The sequence below is a fragment of the Erythrolamprus reginae genome, chromosome 2 (genome assembly GCF_031021105.1).
Source record: "Erythrolamprus reginae isolate rEryReg1 chromosome 2, rEryReg1.hap1, whole genome shotgun sequence".
Lineage (NCBI taxonomy): Eukaryota > Metazoa > Chordata > Lepidosauria > Squamata > Dipsadidae > Erythrolamprus > Erythrolamprus reginae.
This window is the reverse complement of record NC_091951.1, coordinates 343775105-343797860: the sequence shown is the minus strand read 5'-3', so window position 1 is coordinate 343797860 and position 22756 is coordinate 343775105. Positions and strand designations below refer to the sequence as shown.

The 22756-nt window shown below is 43.5% G+C and overlaps 1 protein-coding gene across 1 annotated transcript in view; it reads right to left on the bottom strand.

Moving 5' to 3' along the window:
* Positions 1–19607, bottom strand: part of SMAD7 (SMAD family member 7) — a 75466-nt gene extending 55859 nt beyond the window's left edge. The window contains exons 1-2 of the mRNA XM_070743579.1: positions 18145–19607; positions 15302–15355 (exon numbers count right to left, since the gene is read on the bottom strand). Coding sequence (XP_070599680.1) covers positions 15302–15355; positions 18145–18832 — 742 coding nt within the window. The 5' untranslated portion in view covers positions 18833–19607. The remainder of the gene's footprint in view (positions 1–15301; positions 15356–18144) is intronic.
* Between the last annotated feature and the right edge of the window lie 3149 nt (positions 19608–22756).

Sequence of the window (22756 nt, the reverse complement as noted above, 5' to 3'; positions counted from 1 at the left end):
AAAATAAAATAAATAATAATAATAAATTATTATTATTATTAATAATAATAAATAATTTATTAGATTTGTATGCCGCCCCTCTCTGAAGACTTGAGAGCACAAGGAAGTCTCTAGCTAAATCAGTGGTTCTCAAACTGGGGGTCGGGACCCCTTTGGGGGTCGAACGGCCGTTTCACGGGGGTCGCCTAAGACAATGGGAAAAGACAAATTTCCCACGGTGTTAGGAACTAAAGCTTCTACTCTGGCACCTTGGAACATATTTTTACTATCCGACCAATCAGGCATTTACAGTGGGTGTGTCCGTCTGACCTTTCTGCCAATCAGCTTAAAGCTCTGTTGGGAGAATTGGCGCTATGGTTGCGGGGTCACCACAACATAAGGAACTGTATTAAGGGGTCACGGTATTAGAAAGGTTGAGAACCACTGAGCTAAATGAAGCATAAAATACATAAACTGGACATAAACTGTTTCAACTCCTACCCTCAAAACGTCGCTGCAGAGCACTGCACACCAAGACAACTAGACACAAGAACAGTTTTTTCCTGAATGCCATCACTCTACTAAACAAATAATTCCCCCAACACTGTCAAACTTTTTACTAAGTCCGCACTTCTATTTCTACTAGTTTTTTCTCATCATTCCTATCACGCATTTCCTCCCACTTAGGACTGTCTGACTGTAACTTGTTGCTTGTATCCTAAGATTTTTTATTAATATTGATTGTTTCTTCATTGCTTATTTGACCCCTATGACAATCTTTAAGTGTTGTACCATGATTCTTGACAGATCTATATTTTCTTTTAGGTACACTAAGAGTATAGGCACCAAAGACAAATTCCTTGTGTGTCCAATCACACTTGGCCAATAAAGAATTCTATTCTATTCTATTCTACCTCACCTACAAAAAGATATTGACAAAATTGAACAGGTCCAAAGACGGGCTACAAGAATGGTGGAAGGTCTTGAGCATAAAACGTATCAGGAAAGACTTAAATGAACTCAATCTGTATAGTCTGGAAGACAAGGAAAAGGGGGGACATGATCGAAACATTTAAATATGTCAAAGGGTTAAATAAGGGAGGGAAGTGTTTTTAATAGGAAAGTGAACACAAGAACAAGGGGACACAATCTGAAGTTAGTTGGGGGAAAGATCAAAAGCAACATGAGAAAATATTATTTTACTGAAAGAGTAGTAGATCCTTGGAACAAACTTCCAGCAGACGTGGTTGGTAAATCCACAGTAACTTTAAACATGCCTGGGATAAACATAGATCCATCCTAAGATAAAATACAGAAAATAGTATAAGGGCAGACTAGATGGATCATGAGGTCTTTTTCTGCTGTCAGTCTTCTGTGTTTCTATGTTTCTATATTCCAGAATTTACTAGGCAATCATTACTAATTGTCTGCACGGAGTTATGTTTCACGCGACACCCACCCTCGGTCTTCACCACCACGTCTGCTCCATCATTAGTCAAAGAGACGAAGATTATAGACTGGCTGCAAAGTCACCCGCCCTCCCAATGCACAACCAACCCCTTTCTTCAGTTGAACTGGTTTTGTTTTCTTGGGCAAATCCCGGTGACCGAATTCCAGTTTGCAAAACCGAAGCTGAGAAACCAGGGATGACATGCTCCTGGGTTGCTTGTGCCTTTCAGTCCGGTCCCGAAGGGAGTACAAAGCTCCACCAGTAGTGGGTTGCACTCGGTACGGGCCACACTATAGAGTGGTAGCAGACACAGAGATATATAATGGAACTGGAAAAGGTGCAAAAAAGGGCAACAGTGTTTTTTAAATTATTACATTTGTTTTTACATTGTCTTTGTTATTGCTGTGAGCCGCCCTGAGTCTACGGAGAGGGGTAGCATACAAATCTAATAAATAATAATAATAATAATAATAATAATAATAATAATAATAATAACAACAACAACAACAACAACAACAACAACAACAACAAGAATGATCAACGAAATGGAGCACCTCCCTTATGAAACCAGGTTGCAACGCCTTGGTCTCTTCAGCCTTGAAGGATGGCGTTGAAGGGGTGACTTGATCGAAGTGTATAAAATCATGCATGGGATAGAAAAGGTGGATAGAGAAAAAATTATTTTCTCTATCACACAATACTAGGACAAGGGGGCACTCCCTAAAGCTCACAGGTAAGAAAGTGAGGATAAATCAAGGGAAATATTTCTTCACCCAGAGGGTCGTTGGTTTATGGAATTCCCTTCCAGAAGAGGTCGTGACAGCTGTCAGCCTGGATAGCTTCAAGGCAGGATTAGACAGATTCTTGGATGCCAAGTGTATCGGTGGTTATTGAAACGGAGGTCCATGTGCCGCCTCTATGTTGGTTGAGGCAGGCAGGATTCCCTTGGGTACCACTTGTTGGGGGTCAAGGGAAAGGAAAGGTCTTGCCTTCTCTTTCTGCTCAAGATCCCCATGGACAATTGGTGGGCCACTGTGGGACACAGAACGCTGGACTCGATGGGCTTTGGCCCGATTCAGCATGGCTTTTATGTTCTTATGGGCACGTATCTCTGTGTCCCTGATGCATGCATGCGTGAGATTCAGCTTCTGCACATGCGCTGGAAACAAAATCTCGCACAAGGATGCTGGTGGGCATGAGATTTCACCGATTTTTGGTGGTTTTTCACCAAAAATCAGTAGGAAATTACTGAAAATAAAATGTTCTTTTCTCAATACAGGTAGTCCTCGATTTACAACCCTTTGTGTAACATTCGAAGTTGCAACAACATCGAAAAAAAGCAACTTAAGATCTTTGCAACCTGCCCCAGGGTCACGTGATAAAAATTCAAACACTTGGCAACTGACTGGTCTATTTGACAGTTGCTGGGGCCAATTCACTTAACATTTATTATTTTATTTTATTTGACTTCTATGCCGCCCGAAGGACTCAGGGCGGCTTACCAAATAATATAATAAATACAAAAAGATACAAGCAATAAAAAGAAGTCGAATATAATATCTAAAACTAGACCCCGTAATAAAACCCCATTTGTATAAAAAACAGTTGTAATCATATGCATACACGCCATTCATAGTTTGGCCATGAAAGATGTACAATTCATGCCCCTCCTCCCCCAGGCCTGTGAGCAAAGCTAGGTCTTCATGGCCTTGCAGAAAAGGTCAGTAAGGTGGGTGCAGTATGGACATCATGGACATAGTTGGTTCCATAGAGCCGGGGCAGCCACAGAGAAGGCCGCTCCAACCTGCATTCTTTTGGGACCCAGAGAAGGCCAACTCTGTGTGCTCTTATTGGTCTCTGGGAGGTATACGGCAGGAGACGGTCCCGTAAATAGTCTGGCCGTCAGCCATATAGGGCTCAGGGCCAGACTGAGTAACAGCCATGTTACTAACTTAAAAACTGCTGTGATTAACTTAATAACTGTGGAAAGAAAGTTTGTAAAATAAAGCAAAACTCACTTAAATAACAGGAATGTAGGGTTCAATTGTGGTCATAAAGACTGAGAACTGCCCCTCTTCCTATGTGTTAAAGCAGTGTTTCCCAACCTTGGCAACTCGAAGATATTTGGACTTCAACTCCCAGAATTCCCCAGCCAGGGAATGCTGGCTGGGGAATTCTGGGAGTTGAAGTCCAGATTTCTTCAAGTTGCCAAGGTTGGGAAACACTGTGTTAAAGTATGGTCAACGTATTCTCTATCCTATTCCAAATATGCTTCCCCATCAGATCATTGGAAAGCGTAATCTTTTAAAGCCAAGGCCAGGAAAAATGTATAAATTAGAAGTTGATTTATTCTATCGCTGTGCCCAGACAACATATGCGTCAATATGGCTATGTAAATTTACGTACTTTAGAACGACCTATTTTTAAACAACCGAAAATTATTTTTCCGATAATTGCATTCTTTCTTTCACAAGATATGGAAAGAACCCACTTTATAATGGCCATGACATTCCATAATCTCCTTTTTTATATATATCAGAGTTAAGTATAACCCTGAACAGGAATATACAGTTGAACAGGATGCACTTAATCAAACTGAAAACAATGGAACATACAGGAAATTGAGTTACTTGTGAAATACTGTAGACTTTTTCAATGTGGGGCATTTCACTGGTCTAAGGAAACAGCTATTTTATAACTGAAACTGTTAACCAAGAGCCATCAAATAAATTCTTTGGTTGGAGGCTTCCCTTAACCAAGGATCTAGGCCTCATTGAGGTAGTTTGGATAATACCAACTCATAGCAAGGGATAAATTAAATGAGAATGAAAAGTCAAAAATTTTCAGCTTTCTTAAGTAGCCATGTGTGCCAACAAGAGAGAAGCTACAAAGGGTGTGTGTGTGCGAGAGAGCGAGAGAAAGAATAGATAAAGTGCTGAGTATTGATGGAGTATTGAAATTTAGGCTCCACCTCTTCGGAAGTTGTATGATGTCACATGTACAAAGGGGGTGGGACTTCATATGATGATGCTCCATCCTGCATCTTGGCCATTCCCCTCTCCTGCTGTTTCATTACTTGTAACCCCCAGCCAGTATAATGTCACACACACAACGTATTTTTACAACTCATTTAACATACTGGGGTAGGCCAGCCACAGCCTTCCTCTTTCGATCTATGATGCAGGCCTTCGTTTTCTTTAACGCAACGAAAGAAATTCGGAGACCCAAAATGGCACGGAGCATTCGAACTCGCAAACCCAATATAGAACGGCTTACTTAACTATTCACAGATGGCCCTCGACTTACAACAGCTTGTTTAGTGACTGTTCAAAGTTACGACGTCATAAAAAAAAGCGACTTATGACCGTTTTATGATTCATTTATTGATTGATTGATTGATTTTGTCCATTACACAATGAAGGTTATAGAGGAGATATTCGTAGTAAAATATATCTAAGAAAGAATAGAAGAGAGATATATATAGTATATATAGATATGTAGCATATACAGATAGAGGAATAAAATATATCAATGAAAGAATAAAAGAAAATAGAAGAAAATAGAGGAATAGAGGAAAGGTATAGGAGATATAGGAGAGCAATAGGACAGGGGACGGAAGGCACCCTAGTGCACTTATGCACGCCCCTTACTGACCTCTTAGGAATCTGGAGAGGTCAACCATGGATAGTCTAAGGGTAAAGTGTTTGGGATTAGGGGTTGACACTACAGAGTCCGGTAATGAGTTCCATGCTTCGACAACTTGGTTGCTAAAGTCGTACTTTTTACAGTCAAGTTTGGAGCGGTTAATATTAAGCTTGAATCTGTTGTGTGCTCTTGTGTTGTTGTGGTTGAAGCTGAAGTAGTCGTTGACAGGCAGGGCGTTGCAGCATATGATCTTGTGGGCAATATTTAGATCATGTTTAAGGTGTCGTAGTTCTCTGATGTGATAATTTTATGATAATCTTTTATCATAAAACTCAAAATCATACCCAATTTTGACAACCTAACTTGGGATTGCTGGAATAGTCATAAGGGCAAATGACCTGCCTTTCAATTCTTGTGTAATTTTGAATGGTTATTAAATGAATGGTTGGTAAGTTGAGGACTACCTATCTACTTCTGCCCAAAATGAGGATTTGCTTTGGGTTTAAGATTCCTGATTTGCGTGGGAAAGGCAAATTGGTAATCCAAGTATAAAAGTCTTCCTTACAAAGGCTGGGTTTACATATCCAAGTTTACGTGAAATCAATTAAGAGTACCCATTCCAAAGGCCTTCAAGAAGGTCAACTTATGACTCGCATGGCTAAATCACCTAGGGAAGATCCTAATGATACAAAGAGGACTTTCACCTAAGTTGACCTATTAGATCCGGGCTGTGAGATCTGAAGATCACTAGATAGCAGCAAAATAGATAGATCACTAGATAGCAGCAAAAGCCTACGTCGCCTAAAACACGATCTAAGTATTGCCTACAAGATCATATGCTGCAACGTTCTACCTGTCAACGACTACTTCAGCTTCAATCGCAACAACACAAGAGCACGCAACAGATTCAAACTTAATATTAACCGCTCCAAACTTGACTGTAAAAAATATGACTTCAGCAACCAAGTTGTCAAAGCGTGGAACTCATTACCTGACTCAGTAGTGTCAACCCCTAACCCCCAACATTTTTCCCTTAGACTATCCACGATTGACCTCTCCAGGTTTCTTAGAGGTCAGTAAGGGGCGTACATAAGTGCACCAGTGTGCCATTGTCTCTCCTTATCTCATTTCTCTTTTCTTCCTTTCAAATATGTTCACCTATACTTTTATATCTTTTCTTCTATTCTTTTCTTTATTTATATTACAGTATTACATATCTATTCACTCCAATGTGTATTATGTATTGGGCAAAATAGATAGATAGATAGAGAAAGAGAGAGAGAGAGAGAGAATAAAAAGTTTTGTGTCTCTGCTTCGCTCTGGTTTTTTGACCAGAGTTTAGCAGCCAGGTATGGCAGCTTTACACAAGTGCTAGTTCGGCTTTTAAAAATCAGCTTTGGCATCAAAGTGAAACCAGTGAAAACACCACAAACCATTAAGGTAAATACAGTGAAAGTGAAAAACGTGAAGTAACAGCACGACAAGATTTCACCCATCATGGGGAAAATGCAATAATGTGGAAAGACACGCACCAATTTTGCCTCTCTGCCCCTTTCTCTTGCTATCTCTTTGGTCATCTACGCATAGTTATTATTATAACTATTTGACTACTTATCTTGTCTTTAAAAGAAAAACTCTATTTTAATTGCACAAATACTGCTTAAAAAATAAAGGGAACACTTAAACAGCACAATATAACTCCAAGTAAATCAAATGTCTGTGAAATCAAACCATCCCCTTTATTTTTTTGAGCAGTATAGATATAGATAGATAGATGGATGGATGGATAGATAGAAACATAGAAGACTGATATCAGAAAAAGACCTCATGGTCCATCTAGTCTGCCCTTATACTATTTCCTGTGTTTTATCTTAGGATGGATATATGTTTATCCCAGGCATGTTTAAATTCAATTACTGTGGATTTACCAATCACATCTGCTGGAAGTTTGTTCCAAGGATCTACTACTCTTTCAGTAAAATAATATTTTCTCATGTTGCTTTTGATCTTTCCCCCAACTAACTTCAGATTGTGTCCTCGTTCTTGTGTTCACTTTCCTATTAAAAACACTTCCCTCCTGAACCTTATTTAACCCTTTGACATATTTAAATGTTTCAATCATGTCCCCCCTTTTCCCTTCTGTCCTCCAGACTATACAGATTGAGTTCATTAAGTCTTTCCTGATACGTTTTATGCTTAAGACCTTCCACCATTCTTGTAGCCCGTTTTTGGACCCGTTCAATTTTGTCAATATCTTTTTGTAGGTGAGGTCTCCAGAAATGAACACAGCATTCCAAATGTGGTCTCACCAGCGCTCTATATAAGGGGATCACAATCTCCCTCTTCCTGCTTGTTATACCTCTAGCTATGCAGCCAAGCATCCTACTTGCTTTTCCTACCCGCCCGACCACACTGCTCACCCATTTTGAGACTGTCAGAAATCACTACCCCTAAATCCTTCTCTTCTGAAGTTTTTGCTAACACAGAACTGCCAATACAAGAGAGAGAGAAGAGAGAGAGATGATAGAGAGATAATCTCATATACACATGAAGTCATAGATGCATTTACTTTAAAACACTGCTTCTCAACCTCAACCACTTTAAGATGCGTGGACTTCAACTCCCAGAATTCCCTATAACCAGCCATCAAATCTACCTATCTTAAAATCACTGAAATTGGGAAACAAGATTGAAGTTTGGAACTGCTAAGCACAAGAGCTTAGCTGCAGTGGGATTTCAAATATCCCAAATATATCACACATCAACAACTTTTCAGATTGACCATATGCCAATTCCTGAAGCTCGGGAAACCGGTGTCTTCCAAAAGTAAACCTTTCAAAAAACAAATGAAATTCAAAAGGCCAGCTTTGATCACAGCCACCGTCTTGATTTTTCTAAACCCCCCTTAACCGTCTCTATCTAGAAATCTTAACTTTTTTTCTCTATACAGTGATGCCTCATCTTACAAACGCCTCGTCATACAAACTTTTCGAGATACAAACCCGGGGTTTAAGATTTTTTTGCCTCTTCTTACAAACTATTTTCACCTTACAAACCCACCGCCGCTGCTGGGATGCCCTGCCTCCGGACTTCCGTTGCCAGCGAAGCACCCGGTTTTGCGATGCTGGGATTCCCCTGCAGCATTGCAAAAACACAGAAGTCCAGACGTGGGGTTTCCCATGGAGGGGAACCTCAGGGGAATTCCAGCCGCGCAAAAATGGGTGCTTTGGCTGGCAAAAGGGGTGAATTTTGGGCTTGCCCGTATTAATCGCTTTTCCATTGATTCCTATGGGAAACATTGTTTCGTCTTACAAACTTTTCACCTTAAGAACCTCATCCCGGAACCAATTAAGTTTGTAAAACAAGGTATCACTGTACCTGAATGCAAAATTTTCCTTTTGACTATGCTACTTCCTGCATCAATGGCTGATTAAATCCCCACCATTTGGATAGAACTGGTGTCTGGCATAGTTAAAAAATTGTGTGAGCCTTCATAGATGGAGCCTGGGACATGTTTTTTCCCCTCCATATGGTTAATAGCGCTCTATAAAAAAGAGAAAAACAGCTCCGGAAATGAACTTTGAATCTTTAAAACAGGTTTACTACTACACCACCAACCTGAATTCTTTCTGTGCAGGAAAAAAAGAAAAACCTTTCTTCTGAATTTTAGCTACAAGCTTTGGGTTTCAAGCACCCAGGGGGGGGGGGGGAGAGAGACCCCCTTGCAAAATTTGCAAAAGAATAAAGACGTTCAATTTCCTTAACTTGCTCTCTCACAATGGCCTTGATTAAACAGGAAGTTTGATGAGAGTCAGAGGTTATAATAACCACCTGCAGTGACAGACTTATGAATTATTTTTGTCTCCTATTCAGGGCTCCACTGCCAAATGGAGTTTGTAAGCAAGGGGAGCCCTCCCGGAGGCTCCATTGCTTTTTTTTACACTTCCGACTGGCTCTATTAATCACTTCCCATTAGCCGATATTGCAGAACTTTTCCTTTCAAAAAAGCCCTGCATTGTCAAGGTTTGTGGTTTCTCTTGACTGTTTACACACCATTCGTTGACTGAATAAATATTGCTCCCTGGGCTGAGAAGCAGGAGGTTTAAAAACACCTGCTCCGAGCATCTTTACCCCAAAACAAAAAAAATGATATAACCTCTTCTACAGGTCACACTTTTTGAATGTCCTTACAGAGACAGCTGTTGCTAAAAAGGAACATTAAAAAAAAGACTTTCCTTAAAACCTCTAAAGTTTAACCACTTTTTACACGTAAGCCTTGGACAGCAAAGTAACACCAGACATAGAAACATAGAAGTCTGTTTCTATCCCACCTCCAACCACCTCTTCTTTCTACACTATTCTTGGACCATTAAATACTACAGCTATAAGATTATCCAAATAAGAATATTGAATACAAAATACCTACCGTGTTTCCCCGGAAGTAAGACAGTGTCGTACTTTCTTTTTATCCCCAAAAGCCCCACTATGTCTTACTTTCGGGGTATGTCTTATATTGGAAAAAAAATTGTCAAATTTTTTGTTTTAACCATAAAATTAACATTTATTAACAATCTGAACAGTATTGTATTCACCACAAAACAGCAGATGATACCCCAGTATGCCAGTGTGTATGTTTTACTGATGTATGATTAATACTGTGTGCATTACCGTATTTTAAGCAGGAGACGGCAGTGACAAGTGCAGGGGACGGTGCGGTGACGTATGGAGAGGGGGACGGTGCGGTGACGTATGGAGAGGGGGGCGGCGCGGAAGTGGGCAGGAGGCGGCGCTCATTAAGATCAGAGGGAGGTGGCAGACGCAGCGACGTATGGAGAGGGGGACGATGCGGACGTGGGCAGGAGGCGGCGCGCAGCTAGATGAGAGGGAGGCGGCAATACCCCCGTGTTTCCCCGAAAGTAAGACATATGTCTTACTTTCGGGGTACGGCTTATATTAGCCGACCCCCCTGAAACCCCCGATACGTCTTACAATCGGGGGTGTCTTACTATCGGGGAAACAGGGTACATATAGACAAATATTTGGAATGTATATACAATAATATATATAAGTCGCTGTATAAAAATACTATTTACCCCAACCCCCTTCCACTTCTCTTTTTTGTATTCCCATCCCCCTTTTCCCTGTTTTCTTTTTTTATAATCTAATAAAGTATATTTTTTTAAAAAAAGAAACATAGAAGTCTGACTGCAGAAAAAGACCTCATGGTCCATCTAGTCTGCCCTTATACTATTTCCTGTATTTTATCTTACAATGGATATATGTTTATCCCAGGCATGTTTAAATTCAGTTACTGTGGATTCACCAACCACATCTGCTGGAAGTTTGTTCCAAGGATCTACTACTCTTTCAGTGAAATAATATTTTCTCACGTTCCTTTTGATCTTTCCCCCAACTAACTTCAGATTGTGTCCCCTTGTTCTTGTGTTCACTTTCCTATTAAAAACACTTCCCTCCTGAACCTTATTTAACCCTTTGACATATTTAAATGTTTCGATCATGTCCCCCCTTTTCCTTCTGTCCTCCAGACTATACAGATTGAGTTCATGAAGTCTTTCCTGATACGTTTTATGCTTAAGACCTTCCACCATTCTTGTAGCCCGTCTTTGGACCTGTTCAATTTTGTAAATTTTTATGGGCTCGGGTTCTTAAGTAGAAAATGGTTCTTAAGAAGAGGTAAAAAAATCTTGAACACCCGGTTCTTATCTAGAAAAGTTCTTAAGTAGAGGCATTCTTAGGTAGAGGTACCCCTGTATATACACTGCTCAAAAAAATAAAGGGAACACTTAAACAAGAGAATATAACTCAAACTTCAGTGAAATCAAACTTTTCAACTTAAGGAGCAACATTGACAATTTCACATGCTGTTGTGCAAATGGAATTAGTTGTGCAAATGAAATATTCCATGAGAATATTTCATTCATTCAGATCTAGGATGTGTTATTTGAGTGTTCCCTTTATTTTTTTGAGCGGTATATTTTCACACATTTGTATTTCACATTCCAAGCACAAATATTTGGGATTCGAAAGTTCCTTAGCAGTCATCAGAAATCACCACAGCAGAATTGGATTTGAGAGGAAATGAACAAAAGAGGAGATGAACAACTCTGGGGCTTCCAGGGAATTTTTCTTCCCTTACAAAACTCATCCAAGTAAAAAGCTTGGATTATCCATTACCAAATAAGTTAGTTGCAGGAAGTACGTCTGATCTCAGATGGCTCTCAATTCAATTTAGGTGGAGCCTTAAGGAATCTATTCAGATTTTTACCCAGAAGTTTCATCAAGACCAGTAGCTCAGCAAAAGGAAAATTTGAATTGTCTCTCCTGCTTTGCATTCATTTTGGTTTCAGCTGTGAGTGAACGGTGATTAATGCAATAAATCCTACTTTCAGCAAATCACCACGTGTGAACCCTTTCTGAGTGCATCAAAATTCAAATTAGTTGCCTCTCTCTTTCTCTCTCTCATATATACACACAGAAATCTCCTCCCCAAATTCCCTTCATCTTAGCAGCCTTATTGCTATAGCAAACCAGAAATTCTTTGTGATCTACTATAAATCACACAAGACCCAGATCTTCCAATCCCTGGGGCAGAGTTGCTTGATCAACTGCAAACGCTTCCCCTGCCCAAGTCACAACAGAAAGTTCACGAGGCCACAACAGTGTACAATAGACACACACACCATCGCAAACGTGTTTTCGAGATCAGCAACCTTAATGAACTACAACTCTCATTATCCACAGCAAACACTGCCAATGGCAAGGATGCTGGGAACTGTAGTCTAGCAACAACCGCCTTTGCTAATATAGTTTTATAATCACCTTTGGTCTCCTTTTTCAGCTCTCTTCATAATCCCGTAGACAGGTGCTAAACACCTTTAAGAGAAGACCAAAAATTGCTTGCAAGTATCATTTCACAAGGGGGCGAGGAAGAAACCATGGATAAATGGTATAGCTAAGCCAGATCTCTTAAAAATTGAGGGCTGGTCTGCAACACGGAAATGTCCCAACAGGCCATGTGAGGTCAAGGTCGTGAAGAAGCCCCAGTGAGGTTGTATACAACAGAAAAGAGTTTGAGGAACACCATTCTGCAAAAACTCCGTTGACCTCTGCCCAAGACAGATGAAAAGATTTTCTGCAAATGGTCAACAGAATAAATGCTACCCAAAATAAATAAAGGGGTGGAAATATCACCCAATGCAGGTAATCCTCAATTTACAACAATCCATTTAGTGCGGCACTGAAAAATATAACTTATGACCTATTCTTTTTCCCACACTTATGACCATTGCACCATCCTCACAGTTGCATGATCAAAATTCAGACACTTGCCGACTGACTCATCCTTATGACCGTTGCAGCATCCCATAATCCCCTTTTGCGACCTTCTGACAGGCAAAGTCAAAGTCAGATTCGCTTAAACAACTGCAGTGACTCACTTAACAACCAAAAAAAAGTAGTCAAAATAGGACAAAAACTCATGTTAACCAATTTCTCACTTAGCAAAGATGGTCATAAATCAAAGACTACTTTGTAGTCAATAAACGCAGCATTTTTCCTAATCCCAACAGAAATGAGCTCATTCCTGGATCCTTTTTCTGGTCAGACAACAATGTGACCAATCGTTGGGAACTTGATAACCCCTAACTTTGTTTCTTATAAGGACAGATCATCGCTTCCTTTTTCTAGCTGTTTCGTCTAACTGTAATCTTTCAACCTTCCTACTGGATAAACTTGGCAGAGGCAGCCCCAGTTCTCATATTCTTCCTTCGTCTGGTCCCCGATGCCAAAGAATTCACAATGTACCATAGTATCAAAGATAGGTCACTTTGTCAAGAGCACCCAACATTTTCCAAGGACCACGTTTAAACTGGGCAAGCTTAATCAGATCCTGAGAACAAAGCAACTACAGTATTGTCTTTTTTGGGGGGGGGGCGGGATGAGAAAGGATGAGCAAGGTAGGCAACAAGCATGGGTTTGTAAGAGGATAGAAACATAGAAACATAGAAGACTGACGGCAGAAAAAGACCTCATGGTCCATCTAGTCTGCCCTTATACTATTTCCTGTGTTTTATCTTAGGATGGATATATGTTTATCCCAGGCATGTTTAAATTCAGTTACTGTGGATTTACCAACCACGTCTGCTGGAAGTTTGTTCCAAGGATCTACTACTCTTTCAGTGAAATAATATTTCCTCACGTTGCTTTTGATCTTTCCCCCAACTAACTTCAGATTGTGTCCCCTTGTTCTTGTGTTCACTTTCCTATTAAAAACACTTCCCTCCTGGACCTTATTTAACCCTTTAACATATTTAAATGTTTTGATCATGTCCCCCCTTTTCCTTCTGTCCTCCAGACTATACAGATTGAGTTCATGAAGTCTTTCCTGATACGTTTTATGCTTAAGACCTTCCACCATTCTTGTAGCCCATCTTTGAACCCGTTCAATTTTGTCAATCTCTTTTTGTAGGTGAGGTCTCCAGAACTGAACACAGGATTCCAAATGTGGTCTCACCAGCGCTCTATATAGTGGGATCACAATCTCCCTCTTCCTGCTTGTTATACCTCTATCTTTCGAAGCCATGCCCAACTTACCGCCTGCCCTACCATTAGCTTGTAATAAGTGCGAACAAGCTCCCTGTAATCTCTATTTTTGCTCCATTAATTGTCAGAAAAGATATGAAGTGGCTTTGTGGAATTTTATTTCTCCTCCCTTTTGACTGCATCCACATTTCTGAGGTTCTCACCCCCTCCACCCCACCCCATGCTCTCTCTCTCTCTCTCTCCCTTCTCTTTTCCACAATGCCAGCCTATTTGTCTAGCAGAGGGTGAGCCCGCTGCCAGCCAAAAGTTTATGCAGACAACCACAAGAGCGCTTGGTGCCAGCCTCAAACGGGCTCCTACCTTGGCAGCTTGCCACTCAATTACAAGCAACAAGCACGCTGTGCTAAAAACATCCCATGTGCTTCTTTGCATTTGCCCCCCTCCCAAAAAAAGTACTTTATTTGGGCACAATAAAATGTAAAAACAGAAGGTTTCGGGGAAACGCTGCTTACCTGAAAGTTCGCTTCTTCTAGGATTAGTCATTTTTGACAAAAATAAAAATAAAACACTCCAAATGTTCCAGATGTTATAAAAATAAAGTCGACAGGAAGCTATAAACTTTCATTCTGCCCCTTAACAGATTGTGGAGTTTTCTTTTCCAAAGAGTCTGAAGATCCAAACTACATTCCTACGGTCACTTAAACTTAAACTGAGCTTACTTCCAAGTAAACAGCCAAAAATCCTCTCTTAGATGATTTAAATAATTCCCCTGCATGGTGCAGAAGACTGAACTAGATGATCTTTTGAGGTCCCTTCCAACTGTAAAAGGCCTTATAAAAGTACAGATGCCCTATTGCAAGAAGATCTGATTAACTAAAAAACCCCTAAATGGAATAGCACCAAAGACACACCTAGAAAATCCAATTTAACACCCTCTCCTAGAATTTATAGACTTTTGACTGCAATCCTATATCTATAGACCCAGGCGTGAGCTCTTTACGAGCATGGATTTGTTGCAGTAAACAGGAATCTATAAGAACAGCCCTGTAAAAAGAACTCCAGACAGCCCTTTTTATTCGGGAGTCAAGCTCACTTATCGTAATAGGAAATCCTTCCCGATTAACTTGGCAAACCCACAGCAAATTAAAGAAGCTAAAAGAGCACACACACACAAAAATCAAGAGTTTGGAACAAGGGGGGGGACAATGATAGGGGGCGAGAGAGAGGGAGGGAGGGAGGGAGGGAGGGAAGAAAGAAAAAGAGAGAAAAACAGAGAGAAGAAAGCAAGAAAAAAAGCAAGCAAGAAAGAAAGAAAGAAAGAAGGAAGGAAGGAAGGAAGGAAAGAAAGAAATTAAGAAAGAAAAAAGAATGAAAGAATGGAAAGAGGGAAGAAATTAAGAAAAAAGAATGAAAGAAGGAAAGGAAAGGAAGAAAAGAAGAAAAGAAGGAAGGAGGGAAGGAAGGAAGAAATTAAGAAAGAAAAAAGAATGAAAGAACAAAAGGAAGGAAGAAATTAAGAAAAGGAAGGAAGGAAGGAAAGAAGAAAGAAAGAAGGAAGGAAAGAAAAAGCAAAAAGAAAGAAAGAAATTAAGAAACAAATTAAGACAGGAAAACTTCCCACCCAACTCTATTTTTTACTTAAGTTTACAAATGCAGTCTACTTACCCGTTGGTTTGAGAAAATCCATTGGGTATCTGGAGTAAGGAGGAGGGGGAGACTCTGGAATTAGAAAAGTACAGAGAAAATAAAATCAGAGCCATGAGAAGGAGGAGTGGGGAGGGGGGGGAGAGATAGGAACTTATGATAAGGGAGGCATTCTTGTAACAAAACTGTTTGGCTTAGCCTGGCGCTTGGAGGCAGGGCAACTTGGCGGTAACTGCCTTGATATTTAACTGCCAGATAAACAACAGGGGCCTCACTGGCGCCAGCCTCTTGCGCTATCTCTGCTCCCGTAGCTGTCTCGGCAGGGGCTTTCTGGCTGCACCCAATGCTCCAGTCCTGGAAATCGCCCATTGATCCGCCAGCTCCCAGATATATAATCCCCAACCCGGGTTTACTTGCAAATGCAATTTTTAAATTTAATTTTTTTTTTAAATGGGGGAGGTCAGGAAGGGGGGGGAAGAAATAGCGGGGGTGGCACCCAATACAAATGCATTGTTCTCCTTGGCTGTCCCCCCCCCTTTGATTGAAAAAATCCGCCTGCACATTGGACATAAGACAAGAAAGTTTGCCAAGGGTGGGTGGGCCAAAGAGGGAGGGAAGTAGAGGGGGCTCAAGGCTTTGGTATATTTTTTGGGGTGGGGGGAGAGAAGGGTGCCCACTAATGGGGTTTAAACCTTACCAAAGGCTAGTCTCTCCCTTTTCCAGCTCATGAACTTAATCCCTTTCTTAATTTAATTTTTAAAAAGGGGGGGGGGGAGAAGACCCTTTGGGAGAATTTTTTTTTTCTCTTTCTCCTCTCCATCCCTCCACCATCTCTCTCTCTCTCTCTCTCTTTTAAATCCAATGGTAGAAACTAAAGGCAACTTGGCAAAAGGAGCAAAGCAAACAACAAGATTGAAGGCCTGGAAATTATGTGTTGGCTTTTATATATATATATATTTTAGGCAAAGAGGCCCAAGGTAGGCGGGAGGGCAATGGAAGATTGCAGGAGCCAGCCAAGGGTTAGTGAGAGGCTTTTTTTTGTTTTTTCTTTGCTAAAAACAGCTAGGTTTTTGCTTTATTAAAACTAGAAAATCCTTGGAAGAGATTCTCTCCAAAGCCTTCGGATTTTATTTAATTACACACCCTGGGTTTTTCTCTCTTTTTTTGGTGTGTGTTTTTTTTGCACAAAACCCTGCAACATTGCTCCCCGGCCTCTGGTTGCATCACCCTTTGAAAAAAAAACCATTTAACTGTCAAATTTGGAACTGGGTTTCTTTGCTGGGAAAGGAGCCCCCAACACAGTTGCTGGGGGGGGGAGGGTCTTCATCCATTCCGCACCCCTCCTCCTAATGCACACATCTATGCAAGAGATTTTTCAACCATATCAAGGTTGTCCCCAAAGGTGCAATTTTTTTTAATGCATCAACAAAAAGTATCCCAAATGCAAAGCCAATTTGCACCAAAGACAAATTTCTTGTGTGTCCAAATCGCACTTGGGACAATTAAAGAATTCTATTCTATTCTTTAAAAAAATAAGTGTCTTAAACTCAAGACTGCCCAGTTCTGCCTCCCATTCTTCCTTTGCAAAATTCCACTTGGAATATATATATGTATGAGTGTATGTGTGTGTGTGTGACTTTTTTTGTCTATACTGAAATAGATCTATAGTAGTCTCTCTTCCTTTTCATTATCAGCAAAAATATGTTACACACACATACACACCCCTAAATCAAAAGCCTCTTTGGGGATATATATATTTAAATGTCTACTCCCCTTCCCCTCTAGAGAGGTTGAGAGAGAATCCGGCTGGGACAAATACCCACATCCCAAACTGGAATTTCCTAACCCATAAGTCACCTTCTCCCCCTTTCCTAAAGTGATGGCAGGTGCAAGAGATCTCTAAGGATAGGATCCTGGGCATCTCAGTCTGGTTCCACCTGGATTCCCTACTGTTAGATCCCCGGTTTAAGGGGGATCTAAGGCAGGGGAAACCCAGAGGAAGTTTCCAACAATCTCAAGTCTCAAAAGAGAGGGCAAAGGCTTTTGTTTTGCAAACATGCGGGCATTGCAAGCTGCTTGCATAAGTGCACCAGGGGGCCTTCCGTCCCCTGTCCTAATGTTTCTGTCTTGCTAGTATCATGCATATCAACCTTGTTGGGTCATTCTCTGTCAAGTGGACCAATTTTCAGAATCTTCCCACTCCGTCCACCTTCAATTTCAATGAAACTTTGCACGTAGATTCCTTATGGTATAATGAAAGAATGGAAGGAAGGAACAAAAAAAGAAAGGAAAAAGAAAGGAAGGAAGGGGTAGGGAGGGAGGAAGAAAGAAAGAAGGAAGGAAGAAGAATGAAGAAAGGAAGGAAGAAGAAAGATTAAAGAATGAATGAATGGGGAAGAAAGAAAGGAAGGAAAAAGAAAGATTAAAGAATGAAGGGAATGAAAGGAAGGGGAAGGAAGGAAGAAAGGAAGGAAGAAAGGAAGGAAGAAGAAAGAAAGATTAAAGAAAGAATGAATGAAAGGAAGGGGAAAGAAGGAAGGAGAAATAAAAAAGGAAGGAAGGAAGACAGAAAGATAGAAAGACAGAAAGAAAGAAAGAAAGAAAGAAAGAAAGAAAGAAAGAAAGAAAGAAAGAAAGAGGAATGTGTGCAGTTTCATTGAAACTGAAGGTGGTCAATGGAAACAACTCGGTCCACTTGACAAAGAATGACCCTGTTATATCTTTCTATACTACCAACAGTACTTGACAAAAACAAATAAATAAGTGAATTTTAGATGTGGGGGGGGCGAGGCAGACGGGAGTCAGCAAAGAGCCCGATGCCAGGCGGCTTTTGGGGGGCTGGGGGGGGTGGCATATGCACCTACCTAGCTCGCAGAGTCTGCTCAGGTGATAGGGGTTGCAGCAGGCTAAGTCCAGGTGAGCTTTCCCGTAGGAGTCGCAGCCGCAGAGGCGCTTGACTTCCGAGCCAGGCCGCAGGTCGGGCCAGCGGAAGATCTTGCAGAGGAGCAGCGGGAGCGAGTACCAGTGCTGGCCCAGCTTGGAGTCCACCTTGGCGGGCAGGAGGAGGCAGGCGGTGCGCGCGGCCCCGCGGGACTCCACGGCTTGCAGGAGGCTCTCCAGGTGCTTCTCCTTCAGCCGCTTCAGCACCGAGTGCGCCAGGGATTTCAGTTCGCTTTCCGATCCACCGGCCACGCCGGCCGGTTTGGAGGCGGCTTTGCCCGGCTTGCCCAAGCAGCAGATGCGGCTGCCGCTGCCTCCATGAGGCCGCCCGTCCGCAGCGCCTTCCGAGACCTCGCCGCCTTCCTCCCCGCCGGGCGCCCGGCTCCGCCAGAGTCTCCGGACGAGCAACGAGCGTTTGGTCCGGAACATGCGGCACGAGAAGGGGGATCGCCGGCTAAGAAACGGGCATGTCGTCCGCAATTCATGAAGGAGTCCGGAGCCGAGTCCAGGCAGCCACGAGAAGGAGCCTGAAATGATGGGCGACAAGAGGGACGCGGGCGGCGGAGGAGACGGTGCAGCTGCAGGAGGGAGCCCCGAAGCGAAGTGTAGCATGCGCCGGCCTCCTTTGCCAGCGGCCGCGCTCCTGCGCTCCAAGGCGCCCGCTTTACGCAAAGGGGGAGCCCGAAAGGCGGCGGGGAAGGCCCGGAGCCGCCCGCCCGGGCAAAGCCGGCATGCCAAAACGGCGGGGTTCCCTCCTTCCTCCGCTCGGATCGTCTGGAGAAGCGGAGGGGATCCGATCGTGCCCGGGCTGGGCTTTCTCGGTGGCCTCCCTTCCCCCGCCCAAGCGAGGCTTAGGTAGAGATCCTCGGCGGCGCTTCCAGGAGATCGAGAAGCCTCCCCGGCTTGCAAAAATTAAAAATTAAAAAATAAATTAATTTCTTTTTTAAAAAATCCGGAGGCAAAGAAAAATTCCAAAGAAAGAGAGAAGAAGTCCAGCATCAGATCTTGGGGACCGCAGCCAAAATCTACACACACACAAAAATACCCCCCCAAAATTAGGCAGGGAGCGAAGAAAGTCCCCCCACCACCACTGCTGTTCTTTCGCTTGGGATCCAAAGGGCCGAGCGTGGAAGCGGTCTCCGCGGCTCTTGCTCCGAAGCCCGTCGGGGGGTCTTTCCCTCCTCCTCCGAGGAGGAGGAAGAAGGAGGAAGGCGGGGTGGGCGCTCGCGTGGCTCCTCCAGCCGGGCCGCCCCCTCCTCTGCTCTCGCTCGCTCTCGCCCTGCAAGCGGCTCCCTCGAGGGGACGTCTGTGCGCCTTTCGGCCCGGGCCCCGCTTTGATCTTCCCTCCCGGACGGAGCCGCGCTGCTTTGCTTGCCTCGCCCGGAGACGAGACGAGAAAGGCTGGAAAGCGCCGCGATCTCCTCCTCCGCCTCCGCCTCCTCCTCCTCTTGCAGCTACTCCGCCCCTCCGCGCGTCTCCTGGCGGGCAGCCCCAGAAGCAGAAAGGAGGGCCAGGCGGCGTCAAAAGAAAATCATCATAGTAATAATGATAATAATAATAATAATAATTAATATAAAGAAGGGGAAGCCGGGCGAACTGGGGCCTTGCCAGGCAGTCGCTGCAGTGGCCGGGCTGGGCTCGCTTCTCGCGGCTTAGCTCGCCCGCCGCCGCCGCCTTCCAGTTTGTGTAGACGGGGGGGGGGAGGAGGAGAGGGAGGCGACGGCGGAGGAATGGAAGGGGAAGGATTGCGGGCGTCGGGAAGGAAGGAGGGAGAAAAGGAGGGAGGGAGGGGAGGAATCCACCTCTCTCTCTTTCTCATTTTCTTTCTCTTTTCTCGATCGCCAAGCCTCGCCTTCTAAATTTCCTCTCTCTCTCATTCTCTTCCTCTCCCTCTGTCATTCTCTCTCTCATTTTCACTCTCTCATTCTCTCTCTGTGTTTCTTTCTAAGTTTCTTTCTCTTCCCAAGCCTCGCCTTATAAATGACTTCTATCTCTCTTTCCTTCTCTCTTTCTCTCTGTGTGTCATTCTCTCTTTCTAATTTTTTTTCTCTTTCCTCGTTTGGCAAGCCTCACCTTATAAATTACTTCTCTCTCTCTCCCTCTCTCTGCCATTGTCTTTCTCTCTGTGTGTCATTCTCTCTCTTTCTCTGTCATTCATTCTCATTCTCTTTCTAATTTCTTTCTCCTTCCTCAATTGGCAAGCCTCAACTTATAAATTACTTCTCTCTCTCTCTCATTCTGTCACTCACTCTCTCTCTTTCACCTGGCCCTTTTCCCCTTCTTTTCCCCCCCTCTCCTCCTCCTCTTTCTGGCTCGGCTTCCCTCTTTCCTCCTTCCTTTCTCCCCTCCCGCCTTTCTCCTTCCCTCCTTCCCCCCCCTCTCCCCGCACAGGTGCTTTGCAGGACCGACCCACACCCTCACCCCTTTTCTTGGTTCCTTTTCTCTCTCCCTCCTTTTTTCTTTTTTCCTCTCTTCCCCCCTCTCTTCTTCCCTCTCTGCTTTATTTTATTCCTTCCCTCCTTTTTCTTCCCTCAAAGGTGCTTTGCACAATTGATCAATCAACCGTCCCCTTCCCTTGGTTCCTTTTCTCTCTTCCTCCTTTTTTCTTTTCTTTCCCCCCTCTTTTCTCTATTTTATTCCTTCCCTCCTTTTTCTCCCTCTCCCCGCAAAGGGGCTTTGCATGACTGACCCCCACCCCTTCCCTTGGTTCCCTTTCTCTCTCTCCCTTCTTTTCTTTCTTTTTTCCTCTTTTCTCTCTCTCTCTTCTCCGGATTGATTGGGGGGGGGTGCTTGCAAATTCAGCGGCCCCTCCTCTTTCTTTGCAAGGGGGGCAGGAGGAAAGAAATCATTCAGGAGGGGAGGTTGGATTAGACCCAGAGATGATTATTAAGAGTTGGAAGGGACCTTAGAGTTCATCTAGCCCAAGCCCTGCTCAAGCAGGAATCCCTGCTACAAACAAACTGAGGTTCCACTTTGAAAGGGTCAAGTGTTGGGTTAAGGGGAGCTTCTTTGCCAATTGCAGAAGGGTGTGGAAGCAAATAGCAATAGCATTTAGACTTATATACCGCTTCATAGTGCTTTGACAGCCCCCTCTAAGCAGTTTACAGAATCAGCCTCTTGCCCCCAACAATCAATCTGGGTCCCCATTTTACCATCACCCCCCCCCCCCAGGAATATGGGAATGAGAAAATATTAATTTCCTGAAAGAGTAATAGATGCTTGGAACAAACTTCCAGCAGACGTGGTTGGTAAATCCACAGTAACTGAATTTAAATATGCCTGGGATAAACATATATCCATTGTAAGATAAAATACAGAAAATAGCCTTATACTATTTCCTGTATTTTATCTTAGGATTGATATATGTTTATCCCAGGCCTATTTATACTATATACTACGTATTATACTATAAGGGCAGACTAGATGGACCATGAGGTCTTTTTCTGTCAATCTTCTATGTTTCTATACTCTGCCCTAGAGACTTGAGCTCTTGAGGCTGTGAGTTCCATCCTAGGTAGCAGATATAGGGTCTCCTGCTTGGGAAGGGGGTTAGACTAGATGACCTGCAAAGGTCCCAAGGATGGGAGGCTGAGTCAACCAGAAGCCGGTGGTGAGCTTTGAACTGCTGAACTACAGCCAGCAGTTAGCCTGCAGTGCTGCGCTCTAACCACTGCGCCACCCTGGCCCTTAGTAGGGGACAACAGCTGGCAAAAAAGGGGGGAAGGGGCGCACGGGGTGTGTTTGTATGTTTGTGTGTTGTGTGTGTGCAGCAGAGCCCGGCCGATGGCCTCTTGCTCTCTGGCTCCGCACCAGCCGGCCGGTCAGCCCCAGCCTCTCTTTCTCCGGCCCGCGGCCTCCCCTCCTTCCCTTCCCCGCCTGACTGGCTCGCTGGCTGGCTTTTGCAAGACTGTGCAGCGGCGCTTCCCCGGCCCGGCCGCCCCGCCTCCTCCTCCTCCTCTTCCCTCGGGTCACGTGGGCGTCTAGACACCCTGTCGCTTTTTTTATTTAAAAAAAAAAGAGGCCGTCTTGCGCGAAGACGGCGTCGAGTTTCTGAAAGCTCTCCTCCTCCTCCCCCCTCCTCCTCCTCCTTGTAATTCCTGAGGAGGCGGAGTGGGGAGGAGGAGGGAAGGCCGCCGGCCTCTCTCGGAAAGACTGAAGGAAGAAAAGTCCCTCAGGAGAGAAAGGGGGGAGGGGAGGGGACACACAAAACAAAACTCCGAAAGAGACGCGTGTTCAAAAAGCAGAAATTCCCTCGACTGGGGGTGGGGTGGCTGGTCGTTTCTAGAAACCAAACACACACACGCACGCACGCATACAACCCCACCCGCTTTGCTTTGTGACTGTGGCTTGCTTGTATCCTTAGCGATTTATATTGACTGACCCCTAATGGGATTGGGTAGTTTATTTGTACCCGGATTAAGTGTTTTTTTTACCTCATGATTCCTGACGAATGTGTCTTTTATTTTGTGTACATTGAGAACATATGCAACCAATGACAAATTCCTTGTGTGTCCAATCACACTTAGCCAATAAATT